This window comes from Mizuhopecten yessoensis, unplaced genomic scaffold (genome assembly GCF_002113885.1).
Source record: "Mizuhopecten yessoensis strain PY_sf001 unplaced genomic scaffold, ASM211388v2 scaffold11173, whole genome shotgun sequence".
NCBI lineage: Eukaryota > Metazoa > Mollusca > Bivalvia > Pectinida > Pectinidae > Mizuhopecten > Mizuhopecten yessoensis.
The window spans coordinates 2,015,700-2,039,308 of NW_018408916.1; the positions used below are offsets into that span (position 1 = coordinate 2,015,700).

At 38.6% G+C, this 23,609-nt stretch overlaps 1 protein-coding gene across 6 annotated transcripts in view; it reads right to left on the reverse strand.

Moving 5' to 3' along the window:
- LOC110467402 (voltage-dependent calcium channel type A subunit alpha-1-like) overlaps window positions 1-23,609 on the reverse strand; it is a 274,929-nt gene that overhangs the window by 162,435 nt on the left and 88,885 nt on the right. For 4 of the 6 annotated variants that reach the window (XM_021524547.1, XM_021524546.1, XM_021524543.1 and 1 more), the window contains exon 1: window positions 14,341-14,720. The exons of the other annotated variants lie outside the window; for them this stretch is intronic. In XM_021524547.1, the coding sequence (XP_021380222.1) occupies window positions 14,341-14,443 (103 nt within the window). In that variant the 5' untranslated portion in view covers window positions 14,444-14,720. Of the gene's footprint in view, window positions 1-14,340; window positions 14,721-23,609 lie in introns of those variants that run through there. 6 annotated transcript variants of the gene reach the window in all.

Below are 23,609 nucleotides of genomic sequence, written 5' to 3' on the forward strand. Positions count from 1 at the left end.
GGGGGGAGGAGGTATACGACACAGTTTCAAGTTTGTAGTTTCTGTGCCAACGCTTCCTCTACCCCGTCTCTTGTAAATAAGTAATTTCAATTACCGCCTACTACACTTTAGATTTCGATCCGTTGGTGTACACGCGCTTATCTATCCAATGGGATTTATGGCATAGGTTCGACACTCCTTACTGACTTTAACTCACACGTTTTTAAAACAAGTGTATGCAGGTGTTTTTTTTTTTTGGTTTTTTTTTACTTTTGAGCTGTTAACAAACCAATCTGTTCCTCTGGAATACAATTGGATTTACTTAAAAAATCAAACAATTTCGTTGTATTTCATGTGCTCCAAAGTAGCTGACAGGACTCTTCCAGCACTCTCCAACTACAATACATGACAACAGGATACCGAATGGCCCCTTGTGATACTCTTCCCTATGGCGTGGGAAGGAACACACGGCTTCTGCTTTACCATGGTAAAAATGCCGATTCGACAAGGATGCTTACTCGTCCCACGATATATTCCTATAGTATAAATAGCAGGACGAGGTCGACTCGTTCCCATCGTACAATCTATACACGACACGAGGATGTCGGGTCGTCTCTAACAATAGCTACAATCTTCAGACAGTACAATGTATAATACAAGAGGGGGAGGCGGGGCGTCTCGTCCTACAGTATATTACTACGGTACAAGACAAAAGGATGCTGGTTCGTCCCACTGTTTATTCCCCCTTCAGCACTTTACACGAGGAAGCCGACTTATCTCACGATATCTTCTGCTTAGGTACAAACCACAATGAGACCGACTCGTCCAAATGTACAATCTCCCTACAGTACACACCATACATGATGTGTCGACTTGTCCCACGGTGAATTCTCTCGCCATAACATTACACCAGGATGCCAGCTCGTCCTAGGTTTTAATATACTATGAACCAGACATGAGGATGTCGACTCGCCCCAGACAACTTTTCCTTAACGTACAAGAGAATGACATGTTAAGTTGTGCTCTAGAATACGGTCCTTCGACCTGTCCGTCCCGTCTCCCGTGTGTCTGTATACCCGACAGTCCGTCCCGTCTCTCGTTAGTCTCTATACCCGACAGTCCGTCCTGTCTCTCGTGAGTCTCTATACCCGACAGTCCGTCCCATCTCTCGTTAGTCTCTATACCCGACAGTCCGACCCGTCTCTCGTTAGTCTCTATACCCGACACTCCGTCCCGTCTCTCGTAAGTCTCTATATCCGACAGTCCGTCCCGTCTCCCGTTAGTCGCTATACCCGACAGTCCGTCCACGGACGTCTCTCGTTAGTCTCTATACCCGACAGTCCGTCCCCGGACGTCTCTCGTTAGTGTCTATACCCGACAGTCCGACCCGTCTCTCGTTAGTCTCTATACCCGACAGTCCGTCCCCGGACGTCTCTCGTTAGTGTCTATACCCGACAGTCCATCCATGTTTTTGGCACCAACAGACCCTGCGTAATGGCTTTGTTGGAACTCCCAAATGGAGACGTAGCGATTGGAGAGTAGTTTTATGTTTTCCGTATAGATGGTATTTTGACCTGTTCTCTCTGCATCAAGCCTATAATCAATATACACTCAGCGGGACCCCATACACAAGTTCACACACATTCGAGAAACAGTGTAAATGAAATCACCCAATTGGAGCTCGTTTTCTCTTGTGACCAGACAGATGGACTAACATTGTGTTTTGGGAGGTTCTGTGCCTCTTTATAACAAGTTTCCCTTCCGTTTCTCGCCATAGGAAGATATTGATGTTGTCGGAATTTAAAAACAGATGTAATTGTAAATTGCGTGTGAAGACATTGATTTGAACTAAACTAGGCGCAGTAGACGTGTTCAATTTGTTGGACTATTTTACAGCTGTGATACAAATCGGCGTTGTTGCCGTTTTTGAATTTGTGATGATTATTGCAGAGAGTAGAAAATTGTTTCGGTAATGTAATCCCTGCATGCGTTCTAAAAGGGCAATATTGAGAAGGTACTCGCATATTACTGAGATACTCGGAAAACAAATCCATTTGATGGAAACTATGCAAACGTAGATTCTAGAAGCATGTCGACTACGCTATTATATAGTCAAGCAGAAGTTGGTGGGCAAAACACAAAATGATTTCGCCGAACTACATTTGTAATTGCGAAATCACGCTGGTGTTATACCAAATACCATAAACGTGGGGTCACGTGAGAGGTAATGTCTCATGAGATGATATATATAAATGGTCAAAATTTAAACAAATGTCCAAAGCCAGCGTAAAATGTAACGTTTATAAGAACGTCGATGTCAAAGGTCACGATTTGTTTCTGTTTTTGGGGGTTTTGTGTGTGTTTTACGTCCTAATAACAGCTATGGTCATTTAATGACGTGCCAAGTTTTGGTGGTGGAGGAAAGCCGGAGTTCCCGGAGAAAAACCACCGACCTACGGCCAGTACCTGGCGACTGTCCCATGTGAGTCTCGAACCCGCGACACAGTAGTGGTGGAGGGCTAGTAGTAGCAGCATGCCAGACGCGGTCCCTTAAAAAGGTCACGGACGATTTTGATTACTGTGCAATGATAAAGTGGTACTAAAGGCAAAGAAAGACTTAAATTAAAACGCTTGTTGCACAGTAGTTCATATAAGTTCAAGACCGATTTCATTTAGAGCGCAATACCAAGATGAATTGCAAACTGTCAATGACGACTTACAGCGTTTTTGCAACGTAGTACCCGAGGTCACTGACGACTTGAACAACAGCGTAAAACCAACAATAGGCAAAGGGTTAAGTGTGTCAAAGGTCACTGACTTCTTACATTATGTGAGAAAAAACGCAATTTCAAGGTCAAAACCAACTTCACTAATGTCAAAACATCCATTTATACTACTGTAAAACTCATTTATGTAAACACTGTACGACTGTTCAATTCAAAATGATTTGTAAAAACATTTATCTTCATGAACGTCAATATACGTGCTTTGTCACAGTGTATTGGGAACAATCTAGGAAATAAAATCTAATGATGCGTAACAATATATTTTCATCTTTGCTCAACCGACTTTGTCCAAGACTGGGCCTCTTAGAACATATTGATTTTAGTAGAATGCCTCCACAATGTCGGTTCTATTGATAAACACGTGGTCCTGGCGTGTGTGTTTTGTCTACAGAAGTACACATTGGACATCACGGTTGAAGTAGGGGGATGGACTTGTCGTACATATACGAGAACAAAAATTTGAACGGAGATTGTCCTCCTTATAAATCACTGGCCTATACCTGGCCTAGGGTGTAGAGCTACACACGCCTATCAGTGTTTGGTACCTGTAGGTCTGTAACCGTAAATATGGCGGACTTCGAGTACCCTTACGGTCTTCTTTTCCAAATGCACGTGATATACATGTCTTTCATGGTCGTAGATGGTTGGCAGTGTCCTCACCATAGAAGAGGTAGCCGATACTAGCTACCATAACGTTAGAAATGCCCAGTACAGACATCATCACACACTCACACACAAAATTACCATATGTTCCGTTTTAAAGTTAAAACAAAGCAAGGTAATCCGTTCTGAATTTCATTCAAACTAACCAATCAAAAAAAGAGTTGAACATTTCTATGACGTATTCCAAATCCTATTTTTAAAATCTATCTGGTGTTTTTTTTAAATATCCAATGAAAATCATACAACAAATGTGATGTGTCTCTGTAATCCAAGAGCGAAAGTAATGCGCGGACAACATAGAATAAAGGACTAGAGGATCAGCTTGATTGTGGTGTTCCAGTTATCCTGATGATAAGAGGAATTATTAACGTTTCTGGGGGTTTAGATCGACACCCCAAACATCAGGATAAGTCCTAAATGAAACCTGAACTCGGTTACCGTGTCCCTGTGCTTATGACAGGGAACCACCAATAAGACGTGTTGGATAAGTACAGACCGGATATATATTTATAGGCATATGCTATTTTTTTTTTTATCTTAAACCAACTCGTAGCATTGGCTCAATCCATTGACCAGTTTTGCACAATAAGAAAGGTTTAAAGCAAAAAAGCTCAAAATCGCAATTAAATGTCATTATGGTTAGGGAATACTTCGAAACTGTATACCACTCAGAAACGTTCGATAGTAATCCAATGTAAAGATATAACGATACTAAATCAAATTTTATCTACCGAAGTAACAAATTATGTCAACAGGAAATTGTAAATTGCAGACGACGTTGATCGACACTTGACACACAAACATTTGCCAGTAAAATAATCTAAGGACCTACAGCATTGTTACAATCTAGAACATGTAAACGTTTCGTCTTGGAGTAGATGGTTTACCTTTTGATCAAATTAGTTTACAAACCCGCGGCCTTTACCAATATTCTCCAATGATACAAATACTCGCCGTTTCCTTGATTAATTTTCAGCTTGAGATTCCTTTTTTTTATCATAAACTTTATTTATTTTACAACAATTATGAAACAAGATTTTACATCCTTATTAATCACTTTTGTTGTCCCGGATGTTAGGGCGCGGGGGGTCTTGATGTGGGAGGAAACCGGAGTACCCGGAGAAAACCCATGTGGTAGGGCGGGTGACCCCATACTTGTTCACGTCCGGCCGCCTTTGTGAAAGGCAAGTACGCAATCCACAGCGCCACCCGACCACTTTGAGTGTCTGTGTCAAGTGCTTGTAATTATGTCAATATTCGGTTGATATATTTTGCAATTCGCCTTAAGCTTCAGTTTCTTTTTTTTGTTTGTTTGAGTAATATTACAATAATCTATACTAATACTGAAATTTCATAAATGCTATTTGTACATGTCTTCATGAAACAGTCTTAGGTACATGTAAAATCTAAATTTTATCTATCAATTAAAAATAAGATTATTCGAAAATTTCTCCAACTGAACGCAAACTACAAAATGTCCTAGCACAAAATCATATTTTGATATGGCATTAACAAGTCTGTCAACTTTCAAATACGAGTAATAGTGTAGAATTTGTCTTACATACATGTAATAGTATTCGGCCTTCTAGTTTTATGTACGCACATTTCTCGGTAGAGAGATTTTGTTCGACATATAATTATCAGATCCCGGACACCATGAGAGACGTTACTGTAATACTGATAAATAATTATGCGTCTGCTTTCAGGGAATCTAATGTTCAATGATTAACTGTCGGGGGTATAGCCTTGATCTTTGGTCATGAATAGTAATCGATTAACTGGTATTTATTAAATATTTTGATCACATTTAACAATAGGCATGGGCTGTCTAGTTTCATTTGTGCTTAAATAGCATCTTCACGTGAAAGTAAATTAAATTCTAAGAAGAAAACTTTCGAATATGTGTAAAATGTGTATTTGTTAATGCCAGTCGCGATCAAAACAACAACAAAAAAGAAGTCCAAAAAGTTCCGTCTCCGAGAAACGTTCTCCGAGTCGGATTTTTCGTGGTTATCGCAACTTCCGGTGCTACTCGTTTGGTTGATGTATACACTGTATTTACTGTCATGGTACAAAGTAGGAACAGACGGGGTCAGAGGAGGAGTCATGAATCGAACCTTCCCTATCAATAAATGATGAGAGCTGTAAACGGTGTAGGTAATTAATGGCGTCCCAAGGGACGAGGTCTCCACGTGCGGATGTTCCGAGCGGATATCGTGGCGGGAAAATGTTATTGTGAACAACGGCACTCTAAAAATATCTGTAACAGTTTCGAGAAACAATACAAACATCAGTAAACTATTTGTATAGAAATGTGTATGAGGCAAGGCGCTCAGAACAGGCATAGCTAACACTGGCAAGACGCTAGTGCTTACACATCGATATTATACTGATGCGGTTGAGGGGACGTACGAATTTTTATTGCAGTTATACAATTATTTGATTTGATTGTGAATTAAATAATGTCTTGTAAAATTGATCACTATCCTTAAGCCATATCTCCCAAGATCAAAATATATAAAAAGAAAATTGTATCCGTATCTCAAACATACGATGCCCGAATCCTTTGTGACGTCATTGTACCCATAACCTTTGACCGAGTAGAACTATTTTAAGTTGTTCCCAATGTATTGTCATTTCCTTCCAGCCCATATTCACTGTGTGTGTTTGGTACCGGCATCTTTCGGTCTGGTTTGGAGGATTTGCTCTTTGGCTGCGGTGGGAATAATCAATTACGCCATCTCGCCACGAGAGTACGGTACGGCCGATACTGGCATGGAATGTCTATACTTATATATATATATATATATATATATAACACCACCATGCCTCTGTCTAACTTCAATATACCACGCTATACCACCAAACCAATCGTCTCAATTACAATCAACACGGTACACAATATACCACCATGCCTCTATCTCACCCCGAAATGCCACGCTATACCACCGTACCATTCGTCTCAATTACAATAAACACGATACACAATATACCACCATGCCTCTATCTCACCCCAAAATGCAACGCTATACCCCCAAACCATTCGTCTCTATTACAATAATACGATACACAATATACCACCATGCCTCTATCTCACCCCAAAATACCACGCTATACCAACGTACCATTCTTCTCAATTACAATAAACACGATACACAATATACCACCATGCCTCTATCTCACCCCAAAAAACCACGCTATACCAACGTACCATTCGTCTCAATTACAATAAACACGATACACAATATACCACCATGCCTCTATCTCACCCCAAAATGCCACGCTATACCACCATACCATTCGTCTCAATTACAATATAATACGATGCACAATATACCACCGTACCATTCGTCTCAATTACAATGAAACACGATACACAATATACCACCATGCCTATGTCGTACTCCTATATATACAATATGTACCACGATATATATAATATCACTATATACCACTGTCTCACTCTAATATACCACGACTGTTCAACTTAAGGCCACCTTGCATCACAAATTACGAAACATTTGACGCCATGAAAATAACAAATTTCGATCGAAACCAGAAGACAACTTTTCATCCAATGATAACCTCTGCCATGGTTTCAATTTTTCTGGCAAATGACCTTGTTGAATTTTATTTTTTACAGAAAAGAAAAAATACAATATAAGGCGTTCCGAAAGCAAAAGCTGATATTTGTATTTCTCTCAGGTACTCGGTGACGGATAGAGTTTACACGGACTCAAAACAAAGACCGCGGGAGATGCATGAACTGTTTAAAATACGAAATCCACCGGAAGTTGCCAGAAAAGAAAACCGGAAACAAAGAAGATACAGAAAGTGGTGTTATCTGCGTGAGTTATACGCACGATCAGTACAGAAAATGTTTTACATTAACGTAAATAAAGACCCCTGGGGCTGTGATGCAACATTTCGATCTTGGTAGCTTTTCGCTTTAACGCTATCCGCTATTAATTATCTAACACACTAAACAAATGGTGCCTCCCGCTTAGGTAAGTCCCGAGTTAAACAGACATTTCTATAGCTATTATTTGTGTAGTGCATCGGAAAACCCGAACAATGCAATTATAAGCCAAACATTGACATGCAAACAGATCTCGATGGCGAACACCTGATGCGTCATCCGCGTTCCCATAACAATTCAGAAGCCTAAAATTTCTCATCTGCTAACATATATATTATATTCCGCATTAATTTACGAACCATAATTTAGAGCGGAGAAAATGAAACCTTTCAGTCGTTTTTTTTTTTATTACATCGAGTTCAAACGTTTCAACATGATATTAATCATATTGATGAAATTTTAATTATTTGTGGAATGCTATCGATAAACGTGTTCACCTTTTTTTCCTGTTACAGGTAGCCATGATGTCGTTAGCTATAGCTAGACATCGGGGTATCGGCGAGGTAATACGAGTATAGGGAAACTATCGGAGCTAATTTACATACATACAGCGCAACATCAATGGACATTAGACAGACAATAGTTGTATGGATTGATGCGTACTTTTCAGACGGAGCAACATTTGTAGTGGAACTCTGACGACCTACCATGTCAGATCGTTATACATGTTTATTAGGTGCAGCCAAATAGACAAAATGTACATAACAATCCATGAAACGAGATAAATTTGTATAGTCCCTCTGGCATTCGAATTGCCACTGTGAATGCTAGCTAAATGCTGATCAATACGGCTGTACATGAGTTTACATTGATGGTATGTACGTATGTATTTGCTAAGTGTAGCATAAGCAGTTTGAAATAAGATGATATTGGTATTTTATTGAAACTAACTATGCGATCACCATAAAAAAAGAACAACCTGTCATCGGTGTTGTTGCAACCACGTGATATAAAGATAAAATGGCGTCACCATAAATATTCTTGCATTGTATATGAGATTGGACAATCTCCAAACCAACCTGCAAAAGAACATGGTTCGGCTACTATGGTACGGGTTATATATAGCTTATATAGATATATTCTCTATTATGTACTTCGATATCAAAATGCACGGAATATTTTCACAGAACAAACACATCAATATATTAATGTCCCGGACATAACTGTCAATTTTAAATGAAGCTGGAAATATTGATCAATAGATTGCAATCATTGATGCATCATTTGAATACGAAAACAATAATTTCAATATTTAAATACATGAACACTCTGCGTTGAGAAATGGTAGGCATTTATACCGTACATTCATAATCAAAAGAGTAGTTATATTGTTAAAACCTAATCTCGACCCACGCGAGATTTGAATCATGTGACCGCAGTGACCTATTTTTTAGTATATGGTTACTAATATATATATCAATATCATCGTTTCACTGACGCAATACATTATACATTCCATTAATCATATATATATTGTACAAAAAGGTCAAAAACGAGAACAGAATTTAGAATTCCATTTCAATTCGTGTGAAACCGCCTATCAGACACAGAAATAACGGAAGCACGTGATGGTTTGGTTGAATAAGCATTTAAAACAGATATGTACAAACACTCGAAATCAATCAGTTTGGCGTACGCCAGTGTGTGGATAATGGAAAGCAACGCTGAATATTTTATACTCAAATATAATGAGTCTGGTTTATGTAAACAATTCACGCGCATACATAATCGATTTTACCCGTATGTAGCATTCATTCCTCGCACTGTCTCGCGCGGAGAAATCGATATCGCGATGGAGTCGGATTAACCCAACGGTGCACATCTCCGACTTTCTCGCGGCATTCACTATGTAAGGGGAAGTAACTGTGCATTCGTTAGGCGAGTGTAAACTAAAGGATGGTCGAGTTATTTCCCTTGAAATATCGCTTTACGTGTCTCTATTATGGAGAGTTTAAGGTCATTGGAGTGTATTGATAAACGGAAATAGGGAGTACATCCCTAGTTGAAAATCTAATGTAGGGAGACAGTATCACAATTTCCGCATATTCTAATGAGTCTATGCCGCCCGAACTGATGAATATTGTATGTTTATTATTGACAGAACAATTTCAGCATTTATTAAATTGATATACATTAATGCAATACTAAATCTATGGCAGTATCATTTTTATTGACATTATTTTGCAAAGAAATGTGTCTTTAAATTTTTTCTTCAAAATTCACTCCTTTTTACATAAATTTCCATTTTCAATCCTTAAAATTCTGACAACCTATATTTGTTTTGTGGTAGATTGTTTTTCTTTTCTTCAAAGCAATATAACCACAAAATTTGAAGAAATTCTACTGAGAAATGGTGACACAAACCTATTACCTTAACGCCAAGATATTCTTGGCAAAACAGAAACTTGACCTCTATGAGGCATTTTGTTTTGCCATAAATAGTTGTAGATAATCATTTTTGCATCGAAACTTTCTTTTAAATTTCCAAAAGTTACATTTCTTATTTAAATTAATTTAATTTAATGTTTTCACGAGAGAGAAAAAAAAACATGAGAAAGGTATATCAGTTTTGGTACGAATCTTTGGGGGGATTAGCTTTTTACAAATAAAAGTGTAAAGAACGACAACTCGCAGGTACCCTGGTATCTTGATTCACAGAGAAGGGATTAATATCACAATAATATCATGTACTTATGAACATCACATTTGGCCGAGTTTACTTTGTATGAATCGAAATCTAAATTTGAGGTAGCTTTGAATACGAAAGCTGGGTGTTAACATTTTGAGTAGTTCGATAGATATAAGTAGGCGACTGTGTACATAGAACTTGACACCATTAAAACGTAAGTACGCGTGGTACACCCATAGAATTAACTCTCCCTAACTGTTTACAGCCGTGAACGTATTTTTAGCTTTTATCAATAACAGTCGCGCCTCATTGATTTGGGTGTCCCAACATATCCCGCCAGTATTTAAGGGTACCCTTTGTCCTTTTTCTGTACAAAATTGACCCTGTAACCTGACCATCTCACAAACAAAGCATGCACAGTTAAAACTAATAATCCAGAAAATTTGCCTCTGGTCGTTCGGTCTTTTTTCTTTTTCGTTCATATATTCATTCGTTCCCCCAAATATTTCAGTACTGTTTGTCGTTCATCGATTATATTCCTTGATTAACCTTTAAGTATTTGTCTGGTTGAACATGCATAATTATAAAACTTTAGTCATTTTGATTTAATTTGTTTTGTCGCAGAACTAGATGTCTCTACGTACGTGTTTTTACACATGTTTACACAGGTTCCCTAGCCTCTTTAAACCGCACAGCAAATAAAGAATGGTATTGTGAACCCCGACTGAATGGATAGTCTATACATGTATATTATGTTTCTCGACATTTTGCTACTAGCTCGATGATATCATCATAGCAAAAAACCGAACAATACTCGGCTAGAGTGTCAATAGACACAAGATATTGTAATAGAGTGAATGCGACCTTTCTTTCACAATTTAAAAAGCAAGAAAATTCATTCAGTCTACATTCGGATAACAATACCGGTTCGATTCCGTGAACGCACTTGACTCTCAAATGTCGTCAAAATAAATAAACGTTGAATAACTGCGACCGAGTAATTCAGGCACCCTGCCGTTAAAGAACATCGTTACTAACGGTGGTTCATTTTTAACTATCCTTTTGTATCAAATATTGGCCCAGGTTTTTCCAAGTCACGATCACACAATGATACATTTCTTCTAATAATGTCTCAAAAAGGTTCATTTGTAAGTAGGAATCTTCAACAGACACAAGCGGTGATTTAAAGGAACACCGGTAACATTACAAAAATTGTCAAATAGCATCGTATATTTGTGAAGAGACAAAGGCGTTACAAACGAGTACATGTATCGGTGGTTATTTTAAAGGAACATCTGTTATGCTTGTGAAAGGGTATCATTGATGTCTCATGAATTATGCAAGTTTTATAAAAAAAAAAAAAAATGTTGCGCCCGTTTTTACTTTTCAAAGAATCGATGTGTAACTCTCTTTTTTTCTTTTCATAGCGGAACTCTTTTTGAACAAAAATAAATCACTGCACCCTTTCCGTCCCACAAATTGTTATTTTACGGAAATAGCCGAGCGCTGTCCGATTGTACTGATAACGAACACTTGTATACCAATAATACACAAAAAAAACTACGAAACAGCATTGTGAAGTTGACGTTCTTCTATAAAAGGATGAGAAGGCTGTTATATATTATTATTTTGAATGACCAAACAGTCGTGATGACTATTCTACACCATAGCAAATCCGCGGGCTTATCCGGGATAACTTGCAATTACCGGAAAGACCCGACGATGTCCGATTGGATGGCTACAATATCACTTAACGCTGCGATAAGTTTAGTAGAACATGCTGCTTTAATTCTTTAATTAAAGTTAACAAAAACTGACACGAGTCGGGTTTAAACGATACACTGGTTTCAAGCGTCAGAAAAAAAAGGATACACGTAAGTGTCCGGCAGGTCGGAACGGAACTACGCAAACGTATATTTGTACACTTTAGAAAATTGATTTAAATGTTTTCGTGTTGTTGGGTGTTTTTTTTTTCTATTTTAAGAGAAAGTACTGGTATTGTAGGAACAATCAATACAGACCGTTTATCCTGACCCCAAACCATGTAACCACCTCCCGATCTATCTCAAAACAGAAAGATTACTGCATTTCTGACGTAATTATAACAATATATATGTGTTGGCACTGTAACAGTTGCCTCCCCTGGGAGGTTGGCAGAATTGAAGAAATACATCGATAATTATATTCTACAATAAACAGCTGTACGAAGATAGTTTATTTCAACAGTACGGTAATGTTTGATTATTCGTCTACAGGATAATGAACCAATCAGACTAATTTGTGTAGGCCCAGGGGAGGGGTGTTGGTGAGGTAGTCTACGTGTTCATGACGTATAACCATAGCATATTATTACTCACGTGCAGGTAGTAATGCTTTGAATGCAAATATCTGTATACTCATTAGTTTCTACTGACTATGTTTTACATGTAAACTGTATTTCAGATGTTGGAACTTGTACAGATTCGGGGAAAGACCCCCAACCAATCCCCAATCCCGGAAAATAAGATGTTTTCGTTTACACTGAACAAACTAAAATTTATCTGCTGCTTCAATTGCAAATTCAATGTATAACATTAAAAATAAACAAAGTACGGCTTTCAGTTGACCCTGCATATTTAACAGTTTCAAAAGTGTAATGACCTTATAACTGAAGCGTTGAAACACGCGTCAAACTGACATGTCACTTTAAACCCGGTGTCACTCAAAAAATAGAATACCACAAATTTAAATTTCAAATTGTCAGCTTGAGAAAAATTTAGGTTAACTTCGGACCCCATCCATATTTCTTTCTCATGATCGAATCCACGTCAATGAAAGTCTATAATTGTACTGTACGACAGTGAACGCATCACAGGTCTCACGTGGTTTTATTATATACATATCATAGTATATGTCTGTGTGCATATGTAGATATATCAACTAGATATGTGTTTGAATACTGCTTTTTATCATTGAATAATGGTATTAAATTTCAGATTAAATACACTGGGGCAGTGAAAATATATTTTTGTCTATTTGTATACATGTATAACCAAATAAACAGACTCCGGCCAAAACATGTTTGCATATTGTGAATTGACCAATAAAAGATATCTACAGGTTTATTCTGGTTAACTGAGCTATGATTATGAAGGGAATATGTTCATAAATGCTACACTACATAGTTTGTGCCTGCCCTATAGCTCCGAGCGTTGAGACCCGGTACATTGAACAAGATTATTATATTTTATGACCGGCTACGTGATTAACTTGTATGTATTGTATCAAGCCCGCTCCGAGATCACAGGGGCCGGATCATTGCAGGAATGAAGTAATTTTTAGCCAAATTATCAAATTAACGTGTTTTAAAAGTGTAAACCAAGACATCAGATTTGTTTCTTTGTTAAACCTAATCTATATCAAAGTAAACTTAAACAAATTTAAGTGCAACAAAACATTACATCATTTTGTGTACATCAAAATATCCTCTATTTTGATGCACTTTAAATTGAACATACAAAAAACTTTATAACAATTTACATGCGTTTGTTAAAAACCTGTGTATACAATACTTGCGAATGAGGTAAAGGTATTTTTTGTTTGTTCTGCAGACAGAATCTACGGGGTGTTTTAAGTGCAATTCATTTTATGATAAAAAGGAAGTCGCCGTTTTAATCTCTATTTCAAGAGTCGTGGAAATACTGCGTACCTATAATGTGCGTGGATGTGTGTACTTTCTTTTATTTTATACATTGCACGTGTGTAATTTCATTGGTGAATTACACATATAATATACTTCATTACAATTTAATATTGTTTGTGTGTTATTCACTATACATACAGTGATTCACACATAAAATGTCTATATACAATGTATTTAACTAAATAAAAACTTCATATATTTTACAACAACTATGAAACTAGTTATTGCAACTTATATTAATCACTCTTGTTTGCTCGGATGTTAGCATGGAGGGGGTCTTAATGTGGGAGGAAACCGGAGTACCCAGAGAATACCCACATGGTCGGGCAGTTGACCCCATACCTTGTCACGTCCGATCGGGGAATCGAACCCCGACCGCCTTGGTGAAAAACGCATGCGTTATCCACTAAAGCCACCCGACAACCATTTGTTTTGTAACATAATCAAACATACTGGTATTTTATATGTGTTTAGTGTCATCTTTTACCCCGGGCTGTCGTAAATAAAGGATAAAATACCCAATAGTATGACGGAGGAGTATATGACGTCACGATTAACTGACGTCACTTAATTCATCATTATCATGTCAGGTGTTGTTTTTTTGTTTTGTTTCAGACATGAAATGTCGATAGGTAATAATAATCTAATTATAAAATAATGTTTCTTTAAATCTATGATTTACCGTAGTACTTGAAGTAGGACAACCGATCTTCCTTCCCCATGTTTTTTAACTTTGGAGTTTTTTTCCGTTTTTCATGTTCCTCTGCATGAGCTTTATGGTCCATTTTTGGACGGCTGAATGTCGACTCAACACTGTCGTCTAAAGCCTTCTTAAAACGATGTCCGATTTTTCTGGCAGTGACACGTTTAACTATATCTGTCCAACTTGCATGTCTAGCTGCCAGCGCCCTTGACCTATTTTTCTTATCCAGTATTTTGGCCAGGTTGGGATCTGTCCGGAGAGTACGCCGATCCCGGTCAGTTTGGGGGTCGCCATTTCGTTCGCTGGGAGGGACCGGATTACGAGATGAAATTTCGGAGGAAGTCCGCCTCCGTAAGGTATTCGCATTGTTCCCACGGCGTTGGCGTATGTTTGCAGCCGTCGCCAGAAACACCCCTCGAGCTCCTGGTTGCATGACGTCACAATTGAATTGACGTAAAAATATCCGATTATTAAATTAACACTGATTTGAAGTTATTAATCCAGAACTTTGTACCTTCCCATATTTAAAGTGTTTTATTTGAAGTGAAAATCCAAGAAGAAACATAGTTAATCCATAATACGAAATTCACACAACATATCCTCTTTTACGTCAAGATTTACGTCACACACACGTTTTTCATCAGCAGCAGTTATCGTCGTTTCACATAAACGGCACGATATACATGTAGCTAGGCGTAACGTTGAATCACAAAATACACTGTAGGTAAATATATAACGAGTATTTCACGTTATCTTACATCCCAGGGAACGTCCATCACAATGTAAACTTTGCCACGTAGCCGACAGAAACAGGCTGACAATAATCCAGGCGTACGTACGTTCTTTCACAATTCCACGCTTCTCTGTCTAATGAACTTAAACTCTTCTCATATAACACAACAAATTGAAAAGACGACACATTTCACCGCATCACAGTGATTTTTAAAAATGTGAATGATCAATCCAAGTCTCTGGGAGAAGGTCGAAGTAAATGAAGTAGTGTCATGCGATGACCTCTTTGTTTTGTTTTATATTCACTCGAACGCACCCAAGCGAGACCGAAATCGCAATATTGAGAATTTTACAAGAGAGAGTTTTTAAATGCTTAGCACGATCCAATATTCCTATTGAACTAATAACACCGCTCTTTAAAACTACTTCGGTTGGGCTGTATGTGTCGGCTTACGAGGTGTATTTGTATATAACAGGATATCCGTAGAATAAACAGCCAGCGAGTACAGGTCTTCTGTCGAAATGTTCAAGCTAACTGGGAAACGATAATGTTGCAAGTTGGTCGTTTCACAGCAAAAGGCTGATAAGAATCGTGTACTCTGGGTGTATTTAAAGAAATTCAAGCCACTTTGTTCGCTTTAGCTGATTGCACGTGTCTGGCTTGAGAATCTTTTACATTCTTAATTTGACGAATTTTAAGCAAATTATGTAATACTTAATGAAATGAGGAAATACCTTTATTCAAAGCGCCTTTATCATCTAAACAGACAATGCATCATGCTCAAGGCATCTCAGATCATCAGCGATGTACAGTATAAAACCCCGAGGGGTGCCGCATTGACATTGAATTGCACAACCTATTAGCACCCATAGCTCGCTAGAATTTGTTTATCCTTTGATACCAATGACTGAACAGCAGTAATAATATTGAGAGAGCGTCTTACTGGCTTTGTGTCCCCGCGGTCTGTCCTTACAACAACGATAGGGTATTATACAATTGTTTGCCTGTTTATTTTCGATTAGACTACATGGTCCCTATACTACAATTGATCTCATTGAAGAGAACTTCGCTTACCATTGTACCGTGACATGCTCATGTAATGCATTGTAATGAGATTGAGTCCGTGGGGACGAATTGATATAGCCAGAGGCGTTTCATTTTATGACGCCGGTTTTGAACAGGTGGGTTATAAGGAAAGGATAATCAAGATTTGCATGTGACTTGAACAGGCGATTTTATCGCGCGAAATAATCTATATTAGTACGTGAGTACAATGTATTTCAAAAAAGGCCTAGGTCTGTAGCATGTCAAGATGTGAAAACATGATAATTGTATTAAATCTATTAAATGCTTCCATGTAAGTAATTTATTTTTCAAACTAACTCTGGAACATTTCCACTAATGAGATCGTTTTCATGTATAGGTCTCAGGAGTTATCTTCCCTGCATAGTCTGAAATAAAGTCGACTGCGCGTTTGCGAGTTCCTTCCCCTCGAATACAAAACTTCAATTCTGACAAACAAAAATATGTTTGCTTGGTTACAAATAGAATTAAGTGGATAATTGTCATCGCAAACAAGATCGTTACTAGGTTTGATCGTTTTAATATGAACAATTCATTTATTAAAAAGTAAAAGGTATATATCCTGAACGGTGACAGCTGACAACCAGGATACTTATTACACAATAAAAATGACAGGTGTGTACAGTGACGGCTGACAGTCAGTACACGGTACCTGTCGATATAAATGACAGGTGTGTATTATGTACAGTGACGGCTGTCAGTCAGTACACTGTACCTGTCGATATAAATGACAGGTGTGTATTGTGTACAGTGACGGCTGACAGTAAGTGCACTGTACCTGTCGATATAAATGACAGGTGTGTATTGTGTACAGTGACGGCTGACAGTCAGTACACGGTACATGTCGATATAAATGACAGGTGTGTGTTGTGTACAGTGGTGGCTGACAGTCAGTACACGGTACCTGTCGATATAAAGGACAGGTGTGTATTGTGTACAGTGACGGCTGACAGTAAGTGCACGGTACCTGTCGATATAAATGACAGGTGTGTATTGTGTACAGTGACGACTGACAGTCAGTACACGATACCTGTCGATATAAAGGACAGGTGTGTATTGTTTACAGTGACGGCTGACAGTAAGTGCACGGTACCTGTCGATATAAATGACAGGTGTGTGTTGTGTACAGTGACGGCTGACAGTAAGTGCACGGTACATGTCGATATAAATGACAGGTGTGTGTTGTGTACAGTGACGACTGACAGTCAGTACACGATACCTGTCGATATAAAGGACAGGTGTGTATTGTGTACAGTGACGGCTAACAGTCAGTGCATTGTACCTGTCGATATAAATGACAGGTGTGTATTATGTACAGTGACGGCTGACAGTCAGTGCACGGTACCTGTCAATATAAATAACAGGTGGGTATTGTGTACAGTGACGGCTGACAGTCAGTACACGGTCCCTGTCGATATAAATGACAGGTGTATTTGTGTACGGTGACGGCTGACAGTCAGTACACGGTACCTGTCGATATAAAGTACAGGTGTGTATTGTGTACAGTGACGGCTGACAGCCAGTACACGGTACCTGTCAATATAAATGACAGGGGTGTATTGTGTACAGTGACGGCTGACAGTCAGTGCAAGGTACCTGTCAATATAAATAACAGGTGTGTATTGTGTACAGTGACGGCTGACAGACAGTACACGGTACATGTCGATATAAATGACAGGTGTGTGTTGTGTACAGTGGTGGCTGACAGTCAGTTCACGGTACCTGTCGATATAAAGGACAGGTGTGTATTATGTACAGTGACGGCTGACAGTCAGTGCACGGTACCTGTAAATATAAATGACAGGTGTGTATTGTGTACAGTGACGGCTGACAGTAAGTGCACTGTACCTGTCGATATAAATGACAGGTGTGTATTGTGTGCAGTGACGACTGACAGTCAGTACACGATACCTGTCGATATAAAGGACAGGTGTGTATTGTGTACAGTGACGGCTAACAGTCAGTGCATTGTACCTGTCGATATAAATGACAGGTGTGTATTGTGTGCAGTGACGACTGACAGTCAGTACACGATACCTGTCGATATAAAGGACAGGTGTGTATTGTTTACAGTGACGGCTGACAGTCCGTGCACGGTACATGTCGATATAAAGGACAGGTGTGTTTTGTGTACAGTGACGGCTGACAGTCAGTACACGGAACATGTCGATATAAATGACAGGTGTGTATTGTGTGCAGTGACGACTGACAGTCAGTACACGATACCTGTCGATATAAAGGACAGGTGTGTATTGTTTACAGTGACGGCTGACAGTAAGTGCACGGTACCTGTCGATATAAATGACAGGTGTGTATTATGTACAGTGACGGCTGTCAGTCAGTACACTGTACCTGTCGATATAAATGACAGGTGTGTATTATGTACAGTGACGGCTGACAGTCAGTGCACGGTACATGTCGATATAAATGACAGGTGTGTTTTGTGTACAGTGACGGCTGACAGCCAGTACACGGTACCTGTCAATATAAATGACAGGTGTGTATAGTGTACAGTGACGGCTGACAGTCAGTGCACGGTACCTGTCAATATAAATAACAGGTGTGTATTGTGTACAGTGACGGCTGACAGTCAGTACACGGTACCTGTGTAAACGTGTGACCTATGCCCAGATGTATTGCACAATTGTTCACCCGAGTGAGATATCGTGCAGGGGTGAGGAATCGTGTTTCGAACGCAGCACTTTTGCACGATTATTCACCCGGGTAAGAATTCGTGTCTGGTTGAGAAATCGTGCCGTTACAATCGCATGCTAATTTCACGTCATCGATTTACTACAGGTATAGATTTCCAGTGGGAATTCCCTTCACAAAGCCTCGTTTTGCAATTTGATGAAACTTTGAGTGGAAAACACTTCACCTTTTACTTGTTTCAGTTATTAGGGACAAATAGATATGAGAACAATGGTGGCTGGGCCATCAACAAAGCAAGGAGAATTTCAAAATCATCAATAGGTTATCTGGTTTTATCTTTACACTTTAGGATAATAACTGGACATGCTTTACACCGAAATACATTATCACGCCTTTGTATTGTAAAATTGCAAATCTGACAAGGCACTCTGTGGTAGATCACAACAATGCCTCCGGTTTTTTTAATATTACGTGAAAGTAAAGATGACAATAGGTACAAACATGTATTAGGTAATGTAATGCACGTGGCGACATGCTGGACATAAAAAAATATCAAAGCGCATTGAAAATCAAGGATCGATGCATACAGCACTTGTAGTTGTGTGACGCGTAGCAGAATCCTGAAAGGGTTGATACAAGTTTGTCGGTTTCCCCAATAATTCTGGTGCAGATTAGAACTAAAACCAATTATAATATAGCTATAACAGATATTCCCAGAATCTGTACATCTAGATTAGACATTGTAATTTCAGTTACCAGGACACTCAGAAATTCAGCCTTTTCAAGGCCATACAAAACATCTCGACATAATATTTAACATAAAAATGTTTAATTTTATCACTTTGCTTCCCGGAATGTATTTAAGCTCTAAATTCATATTTTACATCTTAATTAAATTCTTAACACGCGTCCCTCGATATATCAACGAACCCCTTTATAGCGCCCTTTTTAGGCCGGACAATGGCAGAATAACGAAGGTTTGTCTTTTAGCCGTATGACCAAGTTACAATCCGTGATTGTAATTTCACAAGCCATTAAACAGCCTGAACGATGTACTCAGTCAAGAGTGAAATAAGGCAAATTAAAGTCAAATTAATTCATTACAAAGCATGCTACCGAAATGACAAATAACACAAACTTTCGAAACAAAACTTACACACGTTTTAGATATTTCGGAATTTTAAAGACCACAATCAAATGGTACACATCAGTGGAAAGATTAAGATGGATGGAGGTTCGTGTTTTAAAAAAAACGTTAACTGGTATGATTCTATTTCAAACCCCATTTTCTTTATCTTAATGGTTTTCAGTGCACACATTTTCGCTATACCTTGATTTTCGTACTACTCCAGCCCTGCCCCTATACATTATCCGTCTGCATTACGGATTTTGCAGCCACCATCATGTTAACTGTCTGGCTGTAATGGGGAACGGTAGAATCGGAGATATCTATTTGGTCAATTTAATATACTTCCCCATCATGGCCGAAACAAACTTCATCTCGCCTCTCTTTCAATTTGCAAATCGCGACCGTGTAATGAAAATTACGGAATCGCCTAATAAAACGAAACGCGCCATTAATGATAGGGCCAGACGAGCCTGGCCGGCTTGCCTCTGATAACGACTGACAAGGTTTGCTGTTCTCTTTCCCGATGTATCCGGACACCTAGCGTGCTATGATGCCATTTCATTTAAATCTTTGATCAAATTCCACTTTCGTAAATTCTGCCAACGGCCATAACATGCTAAGCGGAGTGTTGGTATTTGAACAGTGACCGTGAATTTTCCGTTTAGGCCGTTATTAGTGTTACGTGCTGTGTGGTCTATTGTGATGTATGGACACAGTACGTGGAATATTTCTCTTTCTAACGTTTCCAGGAATGTAGTTTCATTTTGAAAAGCGTTAAAGCAATCGTAAAAAAAAATGTTACGATGTAACGGTAACAGTGTTTGGCCTGCATACATTGACGTAAAACGAAATAACGAATACTATGAATAACGAACGATATGATTGGCCATTTCAGATACACATTCCATCATTTCCTTATATCTTGTCTTTGCTTGTTCGGGCGTCCTCGGAACAGTATGGACACCAGGTCATCTGAAGACAGCATCCGCCATTTTTAAGTACCATCTTATTGACATGTCATAGCTATGACACGATAGTATGCAAACCTTTGGGTCATGTTGTTTTGAAAACGGGTTAACCAGAGATGTTTCATAAAAAGACACCACTGATCATGAGAATACAGAAAAAGGTTCGAATTCATGAGGACGTTCTCATGTTCACAATCAGATATTGTGCTCAAGCCCAAGGTTTTGTTTTGATGACGAATAATTCTTAAATGGCATTTTGTCCATGATATGGAAGAACAAATACAATTTTCGGTGTTTACACTTAAAGTTGACTCCGTAACAATAATGTAGCCGAGTTCCAAGAAAATTGGCTTAAGCACAGAAGTCTTGCTTGAGCACAAGAACGGTGTCATGTATACGGGTTCTGGTTGGTTAAAACGTCAAATTTAGTCCATACCGAATTAATTCCATGAAAAACGATATTAAAATATACGAATTTCTCTAAGTACAATTGGTTCCCATGGGATAACGAATAGTTTGTTCAAAACAAGAAAACATTAGGAAACGGAACATCAAATCGGAAAAGCAACTACGTCCAACATTCAAATGGCATTAAAATGATAAAGACGGGCGTAAACAAGATAGAACCTGTCAATTAAAGAAGCTGATTTTTCGCTATAATCATCCACTTCCGGTGACATTGACGAAGCGAACCCGTCTCCATGGTAACCGTAGACTAGGGTTCGGATGTCGGATGTCCAACGCTCACCGCCCGCTGTCAGCTACTCATATTATCAGAGACAACGTTTTTTCCTAGATATCCATCTCCAGGGCACAGGATGGGATAGACAACGGCCGGTCGGATTCACTGCTATAGCACACTTGCATCCAGAAACGGACATGACAAATGCGTATAGTTTATAAAATTAAGAAATAGGATTTTTTTAAGCGCAATGAACAACACCTCAATTAATTTCAGAAAAGTACGAGGAAATGCATGTATATTGGCTTGAATTTTACTGTGTTTGATACCGGTAGGAATTGTTTTCGTGTTCTGTATTTCGCCAATTATGATAACGCTCCCGGTTACATTTATTTGTACGTTCTTTGAACAGCTGTTTAACGCATGACTTGCTTAAGGACAACTTTAACGCAAATATTTAATCTTGAACGTTTTGATATGCATTTGAAACTGCGATTAAAAAACATTAATAGCTTTCCGAAAATGTTCATTGAAAAACAATAAGCATAGAAAAAATATTTTAAAACATCTAGATTTTTCTCAAAAATTGTATTCTGAAAATGTGTGTCGTGAGTGGTTAAGCTTAACCGGTTTTAGAGAATAACGAAAGGCATGTTAATCATTTAACAATGAGAGTTCATTTACATTAGCTTGATGAATACATGCAACAGCAAGACTAAGTTCAAAGAGGCCAAACACTGAATCGCCTACCACGTCAAACACCATTTAGTCAATCGAAGTGCCATTAAGTGAAAATATTGCTCTCCAACCTGAACCGAAAGAGGTCTAAAAATAAGATGTCCGGACGTATTTAATGAAATCAGTCTAAAAAGGTCAAAGGAAAGTACACCGCAATCACAATAAAAAAAGGGCACAAGCGCGCTTTATCCAACCTCAGTCCAGAAATGTCAAAATCAGCTTAATCCAAAGTCAAAATATGTCCAAACGTGTTATTTTGAATCACAATTCAAAGAAGTCATATCAAGTGTAGCCCTTTCCATCCCATAATGTCCACATACTATGTATTACCTAATCACAGTTCATAGCTGTTTAGACGTGTTTAACCTTATCATATCCAACAGAGACGGAAACCATTGTAGTCCAATCACAGTTCAGATAACGTCAAACACATAATATCCCAAGTTATTACCATACACAAACCCCTAATAACTAGGTAAGTGTAAAGCTCCACTTTTGTCAAAATTATGTCGCTCTTTAGAGAAATTTATCAAAGCTGTTACCATTAGTATTTCATATTACAGGCTGCATCAATATTATCATCAAAGTTATTTCTTTCATATTTTTTTTTTCATTTTTCTACATCAGTATTATGTTGACATCTTGCTGTACACGAAGAACAAGTAATTGGAGGTTCAACCTCCGCGCGCGCTCTAGATAGACGTATGTGCCCAATAGTCATAAGTCATACTGCATCATACATTATTAATCATCGTGTATTCTTCACGTGAGGCGAAACCGGCAAAGTTGGTACATGTAGCTCCTGACCGAACGTTTCGTTTCCACGAAGGGGGTATACGTATTTACTAGCGAGTATGAAAAACGTACTGTTACAAAGTCACACAATATCTAGACATGTTCAGTTATAGTCGAACGATTTTCCCATGTAGAGCTCTGTACAGTGAACATCGCGAACTGTCATTAAACAAATTTCACTGCGTGTCAGTGACATACAATATCGTGTATATATTCAAGCGTACCAACAGCATTGCTCAAGGTATAAAGCGTTTCTTCGACGTGGAAGGCTGTGTCATGTACCGGTAACGGTGTCGGGGGACGTTTGGCGGAGACACCGACAAAACAACTAACATTGATGTCTAGGACAGTCGGTTTATCTACTTGCTTTCTAACATACCTAGAAACAGCAGGACATGTTGAAACTATAGAATAAACTCACCATATTCTGTTAAGTCTTTTCTGACTCACTAACGACTTTGTATGATC